This window comes from Argentina silus, assembly GCF_951799395.1.
Source record: "Argentina silus genome assembly, chromosome: 21".
Classification (NCBI taxonomy): domain Eukaryota; kingdom Metazoa; phylum Chordata; class Actinopteri; order Argentiniformes; family Argentinidae; genus Argentina; species Argentina silus.
The window spans coordinates 2,672,792-2,692,791 of NC_139675.1; the positions used below are offsets into that span (position 1 = coordinate 2,672,792).

Genomic DNA, 20,000 nt, shown 5'->3' on the forward strand with positions numbered 1-20,000 from the left:
ACAACGCTCAGGTTGTGGGTTTGATTCCTGCTGGGACCATATATACTGAAATGTATGCACTCACTGCAATGTAAGTCGCTTTGGATAAAAGCGTCCGCTAAATGGCGTATATTATATGTATTGTGACATCTGGACTGATGTATTATATGTAGATATATACATACACTCACCGAACACTTTATTAGGAAAACTATACTAATACTGGGTAGGGCCTCTCTTTGCTCTCAAAACAGCCTCAATTCTTCATGGCGTTGATTCCACAAGATGTTGGAAACATTCCTTTGACATTCCGGTCCATGATGCCATGATTGCATCACGCAATTCCTGCGATTTTTCCAGGTGCACTTTCAAGCTGTGAATCTCCCGTTCTTCCACATCCCAAAGGTGTTCTATTGGATTCAGATCCGGTGGCTGGGAAGGCCACTGAAGAACACTGAACTCATTGTCATGTTCATGAAACCAGTTTGAGACGACTTTTGCCTATCATTACAGCAATCACATTACAAAATATGCTGCATATACACACACACACACACACACACACACACACACATACAGTGTATATATATATACATATACTGTACATATACTGTATGTATGTTTGTGTGTGTATATGCAGTATATTTTGTGATGTGGTTTCTGTAATGATATGTTAGAATATACAGTACTATATTATACGTTTATTGTGGCGACAGTTTACACACCCACCTCATCACTGAGAAGGAGATGGCCGTCTAACGTAACAGATGGATGAAATGGCAACCTTTAAAAACCTTCCTTCATATAAAGCTTTTAAAAAGGGCCAAGGACAAATTCTCGTTGCAAAATCATTTTATCCATTGAGAATGGCTCTTTATAAGTCTGATACTGTAGCTGTAACACGGCAAATGAAAAGTGCCCCTTTACTGTCCCCTCAAGCACAGATATGACCAAAAAACAACAACATTGGAATGTCTGGAATGCTCTGAACATTCTCTCCTGCTGCCTTTTCTTATGAAGACCAAATCTCTCATCGAGAGGTTTGGCTTGTCTGGCTTCAACACTAATACAAGTGTAATTACACACTTGTATAAGGGTTGACGTCAGTACAGAGATTTGACAACTAGGAATAAATAACTGTCCTTGAACCAAGGAGAGCAAAAACGTAAAAGGAAAAAAATAAAGAATAACTCATACAGTTGTATTAAAGCCAGAGCTTTCTCCCTGTGATGCCGCTTACGTCCTGCCACGGTCCTTGTACTGTACAACACAACACAACATTTTCAAACCGAAGAAATATCACACAGAGAGTGGAGGAAAACACTTTTGAAATAACTCAGGAGTGTGAAAAGCTCTGTCAGCGCCTGACACTCAGCATCCCACAACATCATGTTCAATGTTGCACAACCGTCTGCAGCTTGTCGGTGACGGAACGCGACGATAATGTCCCAGTACAATCGTCCTCTCCACACCCGTTGAAACAACTCCCTTGACTGATTTTCACACGGTGAACATTCGCAGTCGTCGTCGGAAAATGTCCAGCTACCGTGGGTTCAGTGTGGTGGCGGGGTGGGTGGGGGCGGTAAACTGGCCTTGGATGAATGCGTACCCCGTTAAACCCAGCCAAGAAAATCGGAACCGAGAAGACGTTGCAACTGTAGGCATGTTGAAGAGCCGACTCTTCTCAACGCTGAGGAGCAACTCACGGAGCGCGCGCGCACACACACACGCACACACACACACACCAAACCCCATCATCCTCCAAAAAAACCTTCACATAAGCCCATCCCAATCTCCTCCAAATGGGATTTCTCCAGATCAATTTCATAATGCATTTTTCATTTGGAAATGTTATTAAATAACCCCTCCCTCCCCACTCACTCACTCACACACACCACTGCCACCTTAACCCCCCCCCCCCCCCCCCCCCTCCCCCCCCGGCCCCTCCCAGACCATCATATCAGGTGGAGTGTCACCTGCGGTAGCAGATTATCAGCCAAATTAATTACTGGGCCACAGGTGAATTAGACGCTTGGCTGACACTAATCTGTTCCTGGGGAAAGTAGCTTGGTTGTAAGTTATATTTTTCAGGCGGGGGGCTTGAGAAAACCCCCCCCTCCTTCTGCCCGCTGCTTGCTGCGTTTCTTCAGTGTTTCTGCGTGGTAATGGTTTCCTCTGAGAGGGGCGCGGGTGGAAAGCGCTGATGTGAGTTGGCAGTGTGTGACTGTGACTTTCTGTCACTAACCGAGCCACGAGCAAGCTTGCCAGCCGCCTGGGTCTGGTATAGAGAGGGAGTGTGTGTGTGTGTGTGTGTGTGTGTGTCTGTAGTTTGTGTGTGCGTGTCTGCGTGTGTGTGTGTAGTGCGTGTGTGTTCATGCATGCCAGTGTGTGTGTGTAGTGTCTGCGTGGGTGGGTTTGTGTGTGTGTGTGTGTGTGTGCTTATGTGAACACATGGAGAAAACCACTAGAGACAACAATGGTTATAAAACAGTGGTTCATGGCGGCTCATACAGACAGTCTGTGATGTGTGTTTCAGATGTGCACATCAAACCATCCATGAATCAAGTTGCAAACCATCCATGAAGTTGCAGAAGTCCCCCCCCTTTTTTTTTTTTTTGTAGACGTAAATATCACACAGAGTACGTGCTTTCCTCACATGAAGGACCTCGCCAAGGACATGAGTTCATCTACAGGGAATTCAAGGCTTCAGTAGCTCATACTGTCACATTTTCTTTTCTTTACAGCTTTTTTTTTTCTCTAATGAATTGTCTTTTTTTCTCTCTTTCAGTCAGAAAGAGAGAGAGAGAGAGAGAGAAAGCGGTCCTTGTTGCTTTGTTGTTTCTGTTCTGTTTGAGCAGATTGAATTATGTGATAATCAGAAGTCAGCCTACATCATTTCCTCTCTGCGAGGTCCTCGAGAGAGTTGGGAAGCCATTAAACATCTTAAAGCATCATTCCTCCCCGCAGGAAATACAAACACATTTGTTTTGATCTTATCGGCGTGGTTTTTGAAGAGGGCCCTCATGCACTATTCATGAGCACGGCACACATACAACAAAAAAGGCTCAATTCCCAGAATGTATTCACGCTTTATCTCTCCACCCACCGAGTACAGATTCTACTTTCACATAAATAGCATATTTAGTTCAACCTTGTCGGCAGTGTTAACATCGACTGGAAAATAAGCCGTTCGGAGACCGATCTGAGAGCGGGATCTAACTCTGTGGTACAACAATAGCTAGTGGCTACGCAGCGTAGTCTACCCACTGTTGCTCTCCACACACACACACACACACACACACGCACACACACACACACACACATACACACACACCAAACCTCGTCATCCTCTCCAAAACAACCTTCACATACGCCCGTCTCAATCTTCTCCAAATGCGCGCGCGCACACACACACACACACACACACACACACACACACACACACACACACACACACACAGCCTAGCCAACCAACTGTCTCTCCCTCCGGTTCTGTTTACAACGTCCAGTTGGGGTGTGTGTGTGTCTTTTTAGAGACCTACATTTGCAGTGCTACGGGGGAAGTATCATTAAAATGCTCCCAGGAGAGAAGAACAGCGGTGCATTTCGGTCCACAGTGGAAACTCCTACACAATGAGAGTGTGTGTGTGTGTGTGGCAGGGCATGTTTCACTTGATCACAGCTCACCTCCTGAACAGTCAGTGCGATACACACACACACACACACACGCTACTGTATACGTTTAAAATGAGCTGCCCTGCAGGCAGATATACCAGGGCCGCCCTTGCATTGACCACCGCTAATGATGCTATTAACAGATAGCTCTGAGCAACGCAACACAACGCCACACACACACACACACACACACACACACACCCACACACACACACACTGCCCTCCATGCCCGCCGAACCGCAATTAGCAGTGTGAGTGTTAGTCAGAAGTGCTGTGGGAATCCCCCCACCAACCCTCACGCGCTGTCTCACACAAACACACACACACACACACACACACACACACACACACAGCCCACTCGCAGGCATTCATGGCAGTGCTTTTTGAAATACTCCCAGTGCTCAATATTTCCCCTCATCTGCGCACTGACTCCCACACCGCCCTGTGGCCTATACTGTCCTGTGTGTACACACACAACAACTGGACTATCACACATCACACACCAGTGATCCTTCTATATTGTTGTTTTTGACCTTGAGCTCCACGTCCCCGATTGATACTAACTCGGTTACCCTTCAACATGATACACACACAACGCTCCCGGTTCAGCCCAAACCCCTGATCTGCCACACGGGCCATTAAGAACAGACCCTCCACAACCGATGATGCGTGAACCACAGTCTTGACGGGCCTGTCTGGGCACCACCTCGGTACCGGACCATTGATCTCTGTAATTGTCTCCCTAAACTTCACAGGGAAAGCCGTCAATGCTTTGATCCCAGCCACTTAGCTTCAGAGGAGCCCTGTAGCCTGTCCCTGATGGGGGCTGCTAACAGTTTCAGGCCTGAGTTAGCGCATTCTCTCTAGCTGCCAGGTCAGATCGTGTAGCGTAGCTTTTAGCTTTCCTTCCCAGTCATTTGGAAAGGGAGCTAGCGTGTAGCGTGCTGTTGTCACTTTTGGACTCGGCCACACCAGACCGCTCTGTCGGTTATTTACGAATTGAACCAATTGGTTTCTCTGTGGGAGTTGTCCGTTGACGGACAACGGAGATGGCCAGGGTCTGTCCGTGTCCATGTATTACGTTTTGGCAGTTTATTTACGGACAAAGAGTTGAACTTTCAACATTCCGTCCGTCGGTTTAGCCGTTTAGAAAACGAGGTTTCGCGTTGAGTTCATGGCCGAAATTTCACGGATCAAATCGGATCGTGATTTCATGCGTATACGTTTGTGTCTGTTTTCTGATCGTTTGGTGTGACTCGGGGAGGGGGGGGGGGGGGTTGGGGGGCTGTACTATTACTAACACTGTAGAGGTATGGCAGTTCCCTGTATTCATGTCAGACACTGTCTATTCGACAGCTGTGTGTCTGTTCTGCATCAGATGAGGCTAGATTGAGGCCTCAGTTTAGCAGGCAGGAAGCGTGTGTGTATCTATCTCAAGAAGAGGTGGATGTTTTTAGAAGCGGCAGAGCGACCGGGTGCATCACTTCCCATTACAGAGTTGTCTGCTCTCATAAGAGAGCTCTGTGTAAAAGGGAAGCTAGCTAACTAAGTCCGCATCTTGATAACAGCTGATAAAGACTTCTCTCCACCCCCGTCTCCAGGTGCTATGCAACACTTGCAAAATAAATTGAGTCACGTGACCTCGACTGACGGTGGTAACAACAGAGTCAGACTGCTCTTAGTCAGGGCTTGTGCTGAGTCGTGGAGGTTCTGTTGTTTGCATTGGGAGGTGATGCAACGGATTTGCACGGGGGATCGACTGTGCCTGCTGCAGTCTGTGTACCCCTGTGTGTAACAGGGTGTGTTTTACTCGCTGTGACTGAAGGGAGAGGGGGAGCCTTTGTGCTTTTTTCTTTATCACCTACGGTAGTCTGCAGTGGGATTAGTGATTACACTTTATGGACTGGAACCACAGCGAAGGGGGGGGGGTGTCTGGAAGGTGCTTTCCCCCAGCACGGAGCACCGGAGTCGGGCTGCGTTTCAGCCCAGAGGTCTATCTGTGAGGAGAGAGGGGGGCCTACTGTACTTTTCAATGCCTGGTGCTTTCTGCTACAGCTGAATGGTTTAGCTCTGGGGACGTATACAGAGTACCAACCGACCTTCCAGCCTCCTCCTCTCTGGAGGTTTGTTCCCCGGGCCGTGTCCCTGCATGTTGGTGTGAGAGTGCGCGAGCCGAAGGGAGCATGGCCCGAGCTTGCTGCTGCTGCTGCTGCCCTTGGTTCAGTGGCAGCAGGGGGAGTGAGGTAAGAGAAGGGGGGAGGGAGGGAGGAGGGGAGGGGAGGAGGTGTGTATTAGTGATACAATGGTTGAAATAGGTGTCATGCTTCGGGGTCATGTGTGGACAGGCTGTGGAATGAGCGTGTGTGTGTGTGTGTGCGCGCTCGTGTGTGCAATTTCTCTCTGCCTGAACGGAGCCCATGCATTTCCTGGAAACCTGTCCTATAGTGCTATGGATATACTCTGTAAACGCCAGTAAAAGGATCATAAAAGAAGCACCATTTATCACAATATATGCCGGTAGTTTATTAGTTTTCCCTGAAGGGGGTCTCTCTCTCTCTCACCCTTTCTCTCTCTCTCGCTCTCTCTCTCTCTCTCTCTGTCTCTCTCTCTCTCTTCCTTTTTCTCTCTCTCTCTGTCTCTCTCTCTCTCTCTCTGTCTCTCTCTCTCTCTCTCTGTCTCTCTCTCTCTCTTCCTTTTTCTCTCTCTCTCTCTCTCTCTCTCTTGCTCTGCAATCTACTGTTTTAGTATTTACCTTGTTCCTGGCCCACAGGGGGACCAATGTCCTCTCTGACTCCTACTATATCATAACTGGAGCCTCCGAAGGAAGGAAGGGTGCCTGCTGGTGCCAAAAAGTGTATAGTGTTCAGTTTTGGTTGAGGCAGCTGTCATTTTCAGTTGCTCATTTGTCCCTGTCAGATAGTGATAGACCCTGCATTTTTCAAGATGTCATTATCTTGTAGCGATAGTAACAGAGAGATGGCTTCAAAACACAACCGTACCTCCCTCCTCCGTATCGCCCTCCTCCGTATCTCCCTCCTTTTTGCAGGCGTACTGTAGACAATGTTGTGACTCCTTTGCGTCCCGGTTCTTTGTTTTGGAATGCGCAATGAGAGGAAACAGTAATAAGTTCCCAGAATGCATTGGTTGGTTGATCTTCCGAGAGCGTGCGGGGATGAGCCGGTGGAGAGATGAGCCGGTGGAGAGATGAGCCAGTGGAGAGATGAGCCGGTGGAGAGATGAGCCAGTGTCACACTTTTAATAAGACAGGATAATACCTGGGAACCTGCCTCACTCTGTGTTTCTGCCACAGAATAGATGCGTCTGTCGCGTAAAGTGGCTGTCATGAGCAATTTCACCATAAACATCCACTTAACGTTGACAGATGTGCATTTTAACATTTGACCATAAGATAAAGTAATATATCTGTATATGTCACTTAGCTGACACTTTTATCCAAAGCCACTTACATTGCAGTGAGTGCCTCCATGTTTCTGCATATAACACTGAAATCACTGAAGTGTTTGTTTGTGGTCAATTTCCATATTCCTGCGTCTCGCTGTGGTTTCTGTGTTTTATGGCGTCTTTCATGTCACTGGTGCTGTTCTCTTGCATTGATTTTTTCTCTGTTAGTGTTTGATGTGTGTATTGATCCGCTAGGAATTTAGACTGACTTCTTTCGTCTACATGTTTAGGAAATTATTATTTAATCCTTGAAAGCTGCTGTGTGTGTGTGTGTGTGTGTGTGTGTGTGTGTGTGTGTGTGTGTGTGTGTGTGTGTGTGTGTGTGTGTGTGTGTGTGTGTGTGTGTGTGTGTGTGTGTGTGTGTGTGTGTGTGTGTGTGTGTGTCTTATCAGCTTCCTACCATCCTACCCAATAACCTAAATGCTGCAGAAAAGATGAAAGTTCCGTCTTCCTTTTCAGAACCAGACCCAAAAGGCATCCCATCTTTGCTTCATCTGCTATTTTTAACACGGGGGCTGGCTCGTCGAAATGATTACACAAACTTTGCCATGCAGATGGTGTCCCAGCTCGTCTTTGATGTGTTTCATAGCTAAAACAAAGTTAAAAGATTGATAAGCCATAAGTGTGTTTTGGACAAGTCAGTAGCAAGTAGCAGAAATGACTTAAGGCATCAAAGAGACTGACAGGCCCGTCTGTCAGCAGACAGCAACACAGCAAGTCAACAAACTGGTCCCGGGTCAGTGGTAGGAAGACCAGGTGACTCTCCTCGCCTCCTCACTCTGACCCAGGACCACCGACGCAACCATGGTCCTAAGCACTTGGCAGGGCCCTGGGGTTTTCCTGGTCAGATGACATGGTCAGGGAAAAACCTCAGGATGCAGTACAGCCTGTTGACTCTAGATCAGAGCCAAGACTCAGAGACACGTACATTGCAGAGACAGATCCCAAATCAGTTTTGGCGTGTGTGTATGCGAGCGTGTGTGTGTGTGTGTGTGTGTGCGTGCGTGTGTGTGTGTGTGTGTGTTTACAGTACAGTGAGTACCAGGCCATTCCCAAGATTCCTAAAAGAGGCGGAAGATGGCATTCACACTTGGGTTGTCCTGGTGATGTAAGCCTGTAGTTATGTAACCATGGTGATGAGGATAGGGACTGGGAGTGGGACAGGGAAGGGAAGGGAGGAGGGTTCAGTGTGTCTGCTGACCTGTTATGGAGAGAGGAAAGGGGACATGAGGACACACTGAGCCCAGGGCAGAGAAACGGATTCGCCCATGTGTGACACACCCCTCCTCTCCTCTCAGCTCCTCACTCTGTGTGTGTGTGTGTGTGTGTGTGAGACCCTGTGTGACCGTGTGACTGTGTGAAGTGTGTGTGAGGGAGAAAGTGTGTGTGTGAGAAAGTGTGTGTGTGTGTGTGTGTGTGTGTGTGAGACCCTGTGTGACTGTGTGTGCATGTGAATGTGTGTGCGTATGTGTGAGGGAGAAAGTGTGCTTGTGTGTGAACATGTGAGAGAGAGAGTGGGAGAGAGTGGTGTGTGTGTGTGCGCATGTGTGTGATTGTGTGTGATTGTGAGAGAGAGAGAGGGTGTGTGTGTGTGCGCTTGTGTGTGATTGTGAGAGAGAGAGAGGGTGTGTGTGTGTGCGCATGTGTGTGTGATTGTGTGTGAGAGAGAGAGAGGGTGTGTGTGTGCACATGTGTGTGTGATTGTGTGTGAGAGAGAGAGGGTGTGTGTGTGTGATGGTGTGTGATTGTGAGAGAGAGAGAGGGTGTGTGTGTGAGAAAGAAAGAGAGAGAGAGAGAAAGAATGAAAGACTGTCTCCATCTGTCCGTCTTTGTTGGATGCAGTATGTTGGTGTGTGTCCTGTCCCAGCTTCCATTGAACAGTCCCACAACCCTGTCTCTCTCTCTCTCTCTCTCTCTCTCTCTCTACTATCTCTTTGTTTGCTCCTTTCTTCTTTTCTGGCCACTAACATGAACCACTGCAGTAGAAGACATCTGTCAGAGCAGTAGCCTTTTAAAGTTTAAAGCCCAAAACTCCCCCCTCCACCACCACCCACCCCCCCCTCCCAACCCCCCACCACCACCCCTGCCCCCCCCCCCCCCCCGTGAGGTTTCACGCTGAACTCTCAATGACCCTGTCTCTATCGGAGCTGGAAGCTTCTATTTTTAAAGCTGAGTCAGTGCTCTTTTAAGAAGAGACACATGCACAAACACACACACACACACACACAACCCATCTGGCGTTGGGTGGTGGTCTGGCTGCTTACCTGTGTGAGATGATAAGCTCTGCTGGAGTATCTGTCTTTTGTTCCGGGTGAATGATTGATTCCCAGTGTGAACACGGTCAATTAGACCCGGTTTAAACCCATGGTTGGACAGAGATAAGTAATAATCCTAAAACAGTGTCATTTATTTGACACAACAGGATGTGTATGTGTTTGTCTGTGTGTGTGTGTGTCTGTGTGTTTATCCATCCAATGTAAGTTCTATAAGACTGTTGTTGTGTGTGTGTGTGCGTGCATGCGTGTGTGTGTGTGTGTGTATGTGTGCCTGAGCCTGCGTGTGTGTGTGTGCGTGCGGCTGTGTGTGTGTGTGCGTGTGTGCGTGTGTGTGTGTGTGCGCGCATGCGTGCGTGTGTGTGTCACACTCTTGGCTGTGCGCCAGACAGAGTGGACAGGACTGTTGGTTAATTCAAGTAGCCATAATAAGTGATTTTCCCCCTGGGCTATCTGAGTCACAGGCTGCAGACAAGATGTGGGACTTGTGATCCCTCCCTCCCTCCCTCCCTCTCTCTCTACCTCTCTCTCTCTCTCTCTCTCTCTCTCTCACTGTCCTCTCCTCTTTCTTTCTTTCTTTCTCTCTCTCTCTGTCTTTTCCCCACTCTGTCTCCCTTGCATATTCTCATTTGCGCTCTCTCTGCCTCCTCCCCTCTTTCTCCCTCCCTCTGTTGCGCTCTCTCTCTCTCTTTCCCTCACTCTCCTCTCTTTCTTTCTCTCCCTCTCTCTCCTCTTTCTTTCTTTCTTTCTTTCTCTCTCTCTCTTCCTCCCTCTCAATCTCCCTCGCATACTCTCATTTGCTCTCTCCTTGCCCCCTCCTCTCTTTCTACCTCCCTCCCTCCCTCCCTCCCTCCCTCCCTCCCTTGGCAAGCAGCCACAACAGCAGCGGCAGTAGCAGCAGTAGCTCACTCTGGTCTGTCCCGAGACTCCTCACGGACTGTATGTACCGCTGCCGCTGTTTGAGCGAGGCTGTGTGTGTGTGTGTGTGTGTGTGCGTGTGAACGTGAGCGCGTGTGCTGCGTGTGTGTGTGCGTGATGCCACCGGAGAGAGGAGGAGCAGGGCAGATAGAGCTTCAGCAGCGTCTCCACAGCAGAGTACCACAGAGTGTGAGGAGGATATGAAGGAGGGTCGTTGAGGTGCTCTGTGAGTAGAGGGGCTCCCTGGATCTCTACCTCCAGCTCTCTCTCTCTCTCTCTCTCTCTCTCTCTGTCTCTCTCTCGTTCTCTCTGTTCCTCGCTGGGCAGGACTGCGCGCCATACTGTGGGACTGTAAGTCGGCTTCCTCTTGGCTTCAAGAATGGTGTGTGTGTGTATGTGTGTGTGAATATACAGTAGTTGTGCTTGGTCGTGTGTGTGTGTGTGCGTGCGTGCATGTGTGTGTGTGTGTGTGTGAGAATGAATGGTAGTTGTGCTTGGCAGTTCTATGTGTCTGCATACCGGTAGTTCTATAGCTTGACTTTCACTGTGTGTGTGTCGGTATCATATATATACATATGCATGACAGCTTAATCAGTCCCCGGAAATGAGTCATTTCACAGGAGCATAATTACATGACACAGTACAGTACGTCTTCCACATATTGAACACACGGCTACACTACGACACTACGACACGCTACCATTCAAACAGGACTAATACAGCAAACTGTGGCTATCATGTGTGAAAAGTGTCATTGATGCGTTGAACGCAGAGCGTCATTAGTTTAAGAGGGTACGTATGAATGCGCATCACTCTGCTGCAGGCTCACCCAGTTGTGTGTGTGTGTGTTTGTTTGTATGTACTGTATTCATGTGTGTGTACTGTGTGTGTGTGTGTGTGTGTGTGTGTGTGTGTGTGTGTGTGTGTGTGTGTGTGTGTTTGTATGTATTGTATTCATGTGTGTGTACTGTGTGTGTTTGTATGTACTGTGTGTGTGTGTGTGTGTGTGTTGTATTCGTGTGTGTGTGTGTGTTTGTACGTATTGTATTCATGTGTGTGTACTGTGTGTTGCGTGTTTGTATGTACTGTATTCATGTGTGTGTGTGTGTGTGTGTGTGTGTGTGTTTGTACGTATTGTATTCATGTGTGTGTACTGTGTGTTGCGTGTTTGTATGTACTGTATTCATGTGTGTATACTGTGTGTGTGTGTGTTTGTATGGACAGTACTCGTGTGTGTGTGTGTTTGTGTGTGTTTGTATGTACTGTATTCGTGTGTGTGTGTGTTTATGTATGTGTGTGTTTGTATGTACTGTATTCATGTGTGTATACTGTGTGTGTTTCTATGTACTGTGTGTGTGTGTTTCTATGTACTGTGTGTGTGTGTGTGTACTGTGTGTGTGTGTGTGTACTGTGTGTGTATACTGTGTGTGTGTGTGTGTGTGTGTGTGTGTACTGTGTGTGTATACTGTACGTGTGTGTGAGATTATGAACTCACCCTCACCCAGAGCATAGGAAAATCAATGGAGGCACGGTCGAAGGTGGACCATTTACCACTGGGGACGTTATAGGCAAACAAGACAACCTTGGCATGGCAATGGACGTGTGTTTTAAGGTGTGTTATAAGGTGTGTTATAAGGCAGGCAAAGTGTATGAAAAGATGGCTTTGCTGTTGACAAATGACTTTTGTGTGTGTGTGCATGTGTCTGTGCGTGTGTGTCTGTGTGTTTGTATGTACTGTATGCATGTGTGTATACTGTATGTGTGTGTCTGTGTGAGTGTGTGTCTGTCTGTGTGTCTGTGCGTGCGTGTGTCTGTGTGTGTGTCTGAACGTGTGCGTGTGTGTGTGTGTGTCTGTCTGTTTCGGTCTGAAAGTGGAAAGTGGGTGACAATATTAACGAGAAGTCTGTGGTTAGACTGCGTGTCTATTTCCTGTGTGTGTGTGCGTGTGTGTGTGTGTGTGTGAGAGTGAGCGGTTTGGCGAGTCACAGTCGCCTTTTTAGAAGCACAGGCGAGGAGAGCATAGATCAAAAGTTTCTCTTCACCCCTGAACCTGCGATCGGCCTGAACCTGCCACAATGAACGAGGGAGAGAGGGAGAGAGGGAGAGGATGAGGGAGAGAGGGAGAGAGGGAGAGAGAGGGGGAGAGAGGGGGAGAGGATGAGGGAGAGAGGGAGAGAGGACGAGGGAGAGAGAGGATGAGGGAGAGGATGAGGGAGAGAGGGAGAGAGAGGGAATGGGAGAGCGATCGGAGCGAGACCATCATAATCAATCCTCCCTCATGCTGGGAGCGGAGCATCATTTGTCTCCTTCTCACCCCCCACCCACACCCCCCCTCCCCCTCTCTCTTCTTTTTTTCTTCCCCACCTTCTTTTCTTTTTGTAAGACGCCGGGGAATCTTTGATCCTGTCTAAGAGCGTGGGTCCCCTGAGTTTCATTACTGGTTGAGCGTCAGCTGTGTGTGTGTGTGTGTGTGTGTGTGTGTTTATGTGTGTGTTTATGTGTGTGTGTTTATGTATGTGTATGTGTGTGTGTGTGTGAAGGGCCCTATAAAAAACACACTAAGGAATGGATTTCTAAGGCCATTTTCTGAGGATGCTCCATATATGTGGAGGTAATGACGCCAGGGCCAGGCAGCGTCATGGTCCTCTAAGCCGTGGGCTTTGTGCCTTCGTGCCGGAGTCCCTCAATGGGTTCCTGATGTGTCTTGAGTTTTGCGCTTATTTAACCTCAAATTTGAATGGGGATGTCAAGTCAAGCTGAATGTCAAGCTGTTTTCTATGGGTGCATTCAACCTCCTATTTGAGAATCCGCCCCCCCCCCCCCCCCGCCCCCGCTCCCCTCTCATGTGTTTCTGAAATGTACAGTTTGTGCTCCACAGGTTTCTGTCCTGTGTGAATTGAAGGGGATTGCGTTTCATATTAGGTTAGTATAATGGTTCTCTGTGTGTGTGCACACGTGCGTGTGTGTGTGTGTGCGTGCGTACGTACGTGAGTGTGTGTGTTTTTAGGAGGCTGTCAGGGCTTACGGTGTTGTTCTAAGCCTGCAGTTCCATGTGGGGAAGCAGGAAAAGGTTCGGGGAGGAAATGATTGTGAGAAAAGGTTAACGGACAGGATGGCCTTTTTTATCTGATACAGGGGGAGACAGGGAGGGGGAGACAGGGAGGGGCAGAGAGAGAGAGAGAGAGTGAAGGAATGTAGCTGAAAAGGAGAAAGAACTACTGCAGTGACAGACCAATAGAAACTGCCAGAATATAATGTGTCGGCTGAGGCAGAAGTTGATGTATGTAAAGTAAACAAAGCATCAGATCTGTAATGAAATGGAAACTAGAAGCCGTAGAGCGGATGACGTTGGCTTGCACAAGGCCGTCTTCACTTTCTCCCTTTAGTAAAGATGGCAGCGGTTGCTCCCGTGCCTCGGCCCCTCCGCCCCACTGCTGCACGCGTACCCACCGGCAACACCCGACCTTTGACCTTGCCATTAGGGCCCTCGTCGGGCTGTGGAACGGCCGCTTCCATGGCGACAGGAAGCAGCAGGCCCTCCAATCGGGGGAGGGGTATGCTGATATCTGTTGGCCTGTGTGGCTTCTCGATTGACATTGTGGTGTTCGCTGGGTTGCACTGAGAATTGCCCTGCAAGGATATCGAGCGATTCTTTGCAAGATAGCGCCAAATGAACTGACGGATGTCTTAGATAAGGACTTTGTGTTCTTTTTTTTTTTTTCGCCGACATTCTCCACCTCAGTCTCTTTCAAGGCATGGAGAGAGCATTGTGAGCTTAAAAGCTCTTTTTTTTCTAATATGAAGTGTTTTACATGAGAGAAAAGGCAGGAGAGGGGGGGGGGGGGGGGAATTGAAGAAGGCCATCCATACCGGTATCAAACGCATCATCCGAGACCTTGAATAGACGGTGTGCCATGGTCGCTCTCATTAGCTGGAATAACAGAGGCCTTAATTAACGTTGGAATGTTACATCGAGGGATGTGGCCTCTTTGTTGCTTGCCTCTGTAATTACACACTCTGTCTTTAGGCTCTGTGCTGAACTCATATGTCCTTGGCCTGACCTCGGGCTTCCACCTTGTTCTGTGTAACAAAGGTGGGTGTGTGTGTGTGTGTGTGTGTGTGTGCGTGCATGTGGTCACGTGTTATATGTGTGTGTGTGTGTGTGTGTGTTTGTGAACTGCGTGCCAGGGGCTTGTGTGTGTGTAGTCCATCTCTCTCAGTTATTGATGGGCTTGTTCCGTTCCGTTCCCACCGTGACCCAGTTCTTCTGCACTGACACCCCCCATTCACATCATGCCTGCAGTGTCCAGGTGTTGGCAGCAGTGTGTGTGTGTGTGTGTGTGTGTGTGTGATGCAAGGTCTAAAACCCTTCAGGGCATTCCCTTTGTAACTGGGCAAGAGACGCTAGGCCTGGTTTTGATGAGACAATGGTGTTTTAAATAAGAGGCTTTTTCCATCGTAGGGCAGTGATGGGTCTACAATAAAGTCTCTGTGAAATGCTTTATATAATTGTGACGATTCAATGAATGACGCATTTCACTGGTATCTGCATACAAAGGGAATACCATACAAAGGTACTCTGTAGTAGAGCCCTGCACGGGACTGTTTCCTTCATCCCGCTCCCGCCCGCTCTCACTGAATTTCTGACCATTACCGGCCGCGACCGCAGGGTGCGTGTTACACTCCCGCCCGCTCCCGCAGTGTGTATGTCCACTCCCGCCCGTATCCGCAAAACTCTGAGAATTTCTGCCCGCACAATAATAGAGATGCATTGATTTTGTGTCTTCTCCCGTCCCGCAGGAGAAAACACGTAATTTTATAGGCTAGCCTAGACTACCTCCCGATCCCGCAGTGTTTTTTTAGCCGCCCGTTCCCGCCCGCAGCAAAGTTCAAACCGCCCGCTCCCGCGAGATTTGCGTTGGGTCCCGCGGGACCCAATTCCAATGCAGCCCTCTACTCTGTAGGCCTAGTTCACCTTTTCATGCGTGCTTTGAGCTCATAACTGTCTATTGACACTTGATTGTATGTGGGAATCTCCTGTAAAAGCACTGGAAAGCTAGCATGCTAATGACTAGCGAATTGACTGACTGACTGACTGAGTGTTGTCTTGTTGTTGTTCCACAGAGCATTTTCCTCGGCAGTGCCACATTCTCCGTGGGTGACCTGCTACGCTCGAAGGACAATCAGCTGACCCTGAACCTACGGTGAGTGAAAATTGTCTCTCTCTTTCACTCTCTTTGTCTCTCTTTCTCTCTTCCTCCTCCTCCTCCTCCTCTTCCTCCTCCCTCCCTGTCTCTCTTCTCTTTCAGTTCTCGCTCACCTGTCCTTCACAGGTCGTGCTTTTCTTTCGCTTTTCTTTTCTTTATTTAGGCCTGATTGCTAGCGTCCTTTCCTCTCCAGCTGTGAATGCTCTGTAAACGTGACTCTTCAGGGAACATGAACCAACTGCATGCACAAATCCAATTGTGTTCCCGAGAACATTCGTCCGTGCTGAGAACCTTGGTTGACAAAGTGTCTTTCAGGCGTAGCGCGCTTGGTGCATGAATAACACACATTAGTTAGCACGTTAGCAACCCCTGGTCAATGAGAGGGTGTGTTAAAGGGCGCGGCGGGTTAGCAGGCATGGTGTGTGTGGGAGGATGGACTGAGGATGGACTGAGGATGGACTGAGGATGGACGGGCCCAGCGGGAAACTAACTGTAGTACGCAGTAACTGAGGATGGAGGTGGGCGTAGAGGCGTGGGAGTGGAGAGACAGCGAAAGAGAGAGGAAGAATGATAGATAGATAGATAGATAGATAGATAGATAGATAGATACAGAAAGTCAGAAAAGAAATACCAGCTTCGCTCTCATTCTTACGAAAGGCGTTTTAATTACTCAGGTCTTGGAATTTGTTCCAGACTAATTTGAAACGCCCGGATCTTGTTTTCCTGGGGGGGTTTAAATGGTTGATTGGTTTACAAGTTGCTGAGGAATGTAATTGTCAATAGGGTCTTGTGGTGGTACATATGATTTATTTATGACTAGTGTATGTTTGTGTGTAATTGCATTGTATACGTGTCTATGTTAGTAATTTATTGATGGTGTGTCTGTCTAATTAGTTTTTTTTTTTTGCATGTTATGGTTGTAACGTGTCTCTGCGTCTGGAACTTGTTTGGTAATGCATGTGTGTTTGGACCATCTCTCTCGGAGAGATTTGATATTAATGAGACTAACCTGGATAAATAAAGGTTGAATAAAATGAGAGAGAGAGAGAGAGACAGAGAGGGGGGAGAGAGAGAGAGAGAGAGAGAGAAACGGGGGAGAGAGAGAGGGAGGGAGATGAAGAAGAGGTGGCCAGTCATGGCACCATATTGCTGGGAGGTCAGTGTTTTGTTCCCATGGTAATGGGGGGTGTGGGGGAGAGAAAAAAAAGACTGATAAAAAACATTATAGAATTCTCTCTCTCTTTCTCTCTCTCTCTGTCTCTATCCCTCTCTCTCTCTCCCTCTCCCTCTCTCTCTCCCTCTCTCTCTCTGACCCTTATCTCATATTGACAAGGACTTCGTGTGAAAACTAATAGTTTTTTTCTAAAGAAATGCAAAAAAAAACAAAAAAAACACCATGCATTGAAAATGTCTCCATTTCTGTAAGTCTCAGAGTATCTATTTACAGTGCACAGGTAAAAGCCCCCTATTGCCCCCAATAGTCTTTCGATGGTAACTACAGTACTATTATCACTGACCTTGTTCCATGGTTGTGGATTGGATGCAATCTTCCACGTGAGACAAAACTGTTTGGGTAGACAACTCTGATTGACTTGGCAAATGTGTTTCTCTCCCCGTCTGAGTTGGCGTCCATGACATGTCCTCGCTCCCCCTCTCTTTCTCTGCATTTCTCCTTTACTACTATTTTTTTATTTATCTGCATTCAGTTATTCTTTCTCATTTCCTCAACGTGAGGGTAGGTCCCTGGCCGTAATCGTTGCTGGCGTGATTGACAGCATGGGCTGCCAAGAGGATAGAGATTATGCGGTGTGTGTGTGTGTGTGTGTGTGCGCGTGTGTGCATCACTGAGTGTGTCCACTGCACTGTGAACAAACACCTCCAGTCAAGGCATTCCCTTAAGTGTGTTTGGTCCATCTCCTTGCCCATACACACACACACATGCACACACACACACATGCACACACACACACATGCACACACACACACACACACGCACACACACACGCACGCACACACACAAATACACAAAAACACACACACACACACACACTCTTTGGAGTATGGTATTCTCACTGCCCCAGTTGAGAGATAAAAGAACACACACCCTAGGAAAAGTTAGCTTTAATGTGAAAGGAGGGAGGAGAGACTGGGCACAGGGACACAGGGACTGGGCACAGGACTACACAGTAAACTGTAGACTGACTGAGTGTGTGTTCTGGCAGTGCGTCTGCCTCCCTGGGCACGGGCAGCGGGCAGCGTTGTCACTCTGGCGTTCTGTCTGGAACATCAGAACTGGAACACTGCCCGTGGTGGTGCTTCTGTCACAGTGAAGTTTGAACACAGGCCTTGAAGACGACATGGATGTATTATGGATGTATTTTTTTCTCTGGTCTGTACTATCTTGTAGTTGAGCGCCTATGGATGGTGAGCGGGGAGATGAGTCGTGTTTCTGTTACATGCATTTTGAATGTGTATTTTCATTACGTTTGAGTATTTTGTCATTTTGGATTTGACTGGCCTGAAGAAAAATGAGGTTAAAAAGGTCTTCAAATTAGTTAGGGTTAAAAAGTTAGGGTTAAAGGTTAGGGACAGCGGATGGGCCCGGTTCCTGTTTTATATTTCTCTCTATGGAAAGCAGAGAGAGTGAGAGAGAGAGAGAGAAAAGTGACCCCAGTCTCCCACAGGGAGCATCAATGCTGTTGTGGTGGTAGAGTTTTCTTTGTAGAGCTGGCTCTCTGTTCTGCTCCCATTGTGATTCTCTCTCTCTCACACACACACACACACACACACACACACACACTAAAGATTGTTGTCTCATCCAATATGCAGTTTGGTGGGTGGCTCATCCAGAAATTACAGATATCAAAGACCACACACACACACACCGCATAAACCTTTGTGAATCATTATGAGCAGTAGAAGTATCACCCGCTAACACAGTTGAAAACCCTCACACTCGGGCACCAAAGACAGTTTGAAACTGTTGATCTCTCTCTCTCTCTCTCTCTTTCTCTCTCTCTCTTTCTCTCTTTCTCTCTATCTACTGAACAAAAGTGAACTAGTTTTTCTTCCCGAAGCCGGAAAAACTTGGTCCCTTCAGATTTAGCTTGTCATTGACTGAGGTTCTCCACCTAATAAGCTAGTGGATTTACGTTGGCCCTGAGCAAATGTATATATGAAATTGGTGTTTGACTGCAGGTGCGGGGGTGTGTGTGTGTGCGTGCACCTTCGCTCCCCTCCATAAAGTTCCTAGGGGACCACTTCTAATATATAGAGAGAGTCAGAGAAGTCTTCAGGCCTTCACAAGATACGACTCTCATTTGACACTATTTCTTCCCTCCTTTCTTTCCTTCTCTTACTTCTCTCTCTCCAGCCCAGGCGAATCGCTTTCATGTCGGCCTGCTTGACATGCTTGTCACAAATTGTTTTTGTTGCCTGTGAGCTGCGATTTAGGTCACTTTTCTGAAGGAGTTTTTGACAGCGTCTCATTCAATGAGAGTGAAAAGGCGCTCCTGTGCTCAGACCTGTTCTTTTGAGGCCTCCTAAAGCTATTGAAGTGATGATGAGAGCCAGCCTGCACACACACACACACACACACACACAGACACACACACACGCATGCACGTACACACACACGTACACACACACACACACGCACGCACGTACACACACACACTCTTCCTAACTTCTGACTGAGGTGGGTAATCTAGCTTTGAGTGGTGACCATGGCATGTTTTATTCAAAAGGACTGGCGTTTCAGTCTATTCAAATGAAATACGGCAATGCAGTGTTAAACTGTCCACTTAACAGTGGAGACTTGTATGGAAACCATTGTGGCTTTTGTTTGCTTAAGGAGCAGAATGGGGCAGAAAAGAAGGCAAACAAACCTTCAAAATTGAATGAGGAGATTTTGTCTGTGCACGGTTGAGCTTAAATGATTAACAAACTCATATGCTGCTTGACATACTTAATTGTGTTTAAAGGTCAAATGATACTGTAGCTAACAAGAACATGTATTAATACTATTAATAATGTGCGTGTGTGCATGTGCGTGTGTGCATGTGCGTGTGTGTGTGTGTGTGTGTGTGTGTGTGTCTCCTCAATCTTCTCCCACCTGGGGCTTTTGAAATCTCAGTCATTCCAACACAGAGAATGGAATGCTTGCTCTTGTTCTTGTCTGCCTGGCAACAAGCTTTTTGAAAGCTCTTCTTCTCCATGAATTGTGCTGTGTGTGTGTGTGTGTCGCCATTGACCATGATGTACAGTATATCCATGCCGGCAATCTCAACCCCATGCCGCCCCCTCCTTCCTACATCACTTGGCATGTCTTTGAACGTCAGCTGACCTTTGACCTGTACATGTATGGGCATAGCTTATATGAAATCACTTCTTCTTTGTGTGGTAAGTGTGTGTGTGTGTGTGTGTGTGTGTGTGTGTTACCACAGTCATTACTCCCAGGCAGCCTTGACCCCTCTCTCTCCAGTTG

At 47.8% G+C, this 20,000-nt stretch overlaps 1 protein-coding gene across 1 annotated transcript in view; it reads left to right on the forward strand.

The window, feature by feature from the left end:
• The window catches only part of inpp4b (inositol polyphosphate-4-phosphatase type II B), a 100,993-nt gene that overhangs the window by 12,917 nt on the left and 68,076 nt on the right, over positions 1 to 20,000 (forward strand). Inside the window, exon 3 of the mRNA XM_083692792.1 lies at positions 15,432 to 15,511. Coding sequence (XP_083548918.1) covers positions 15,432 to 15,511 — 80 coding nt within the window. The remainder of the gene's footprint in view (positions 1 to 15,431; positions 15,512 to 20,000) is intronic.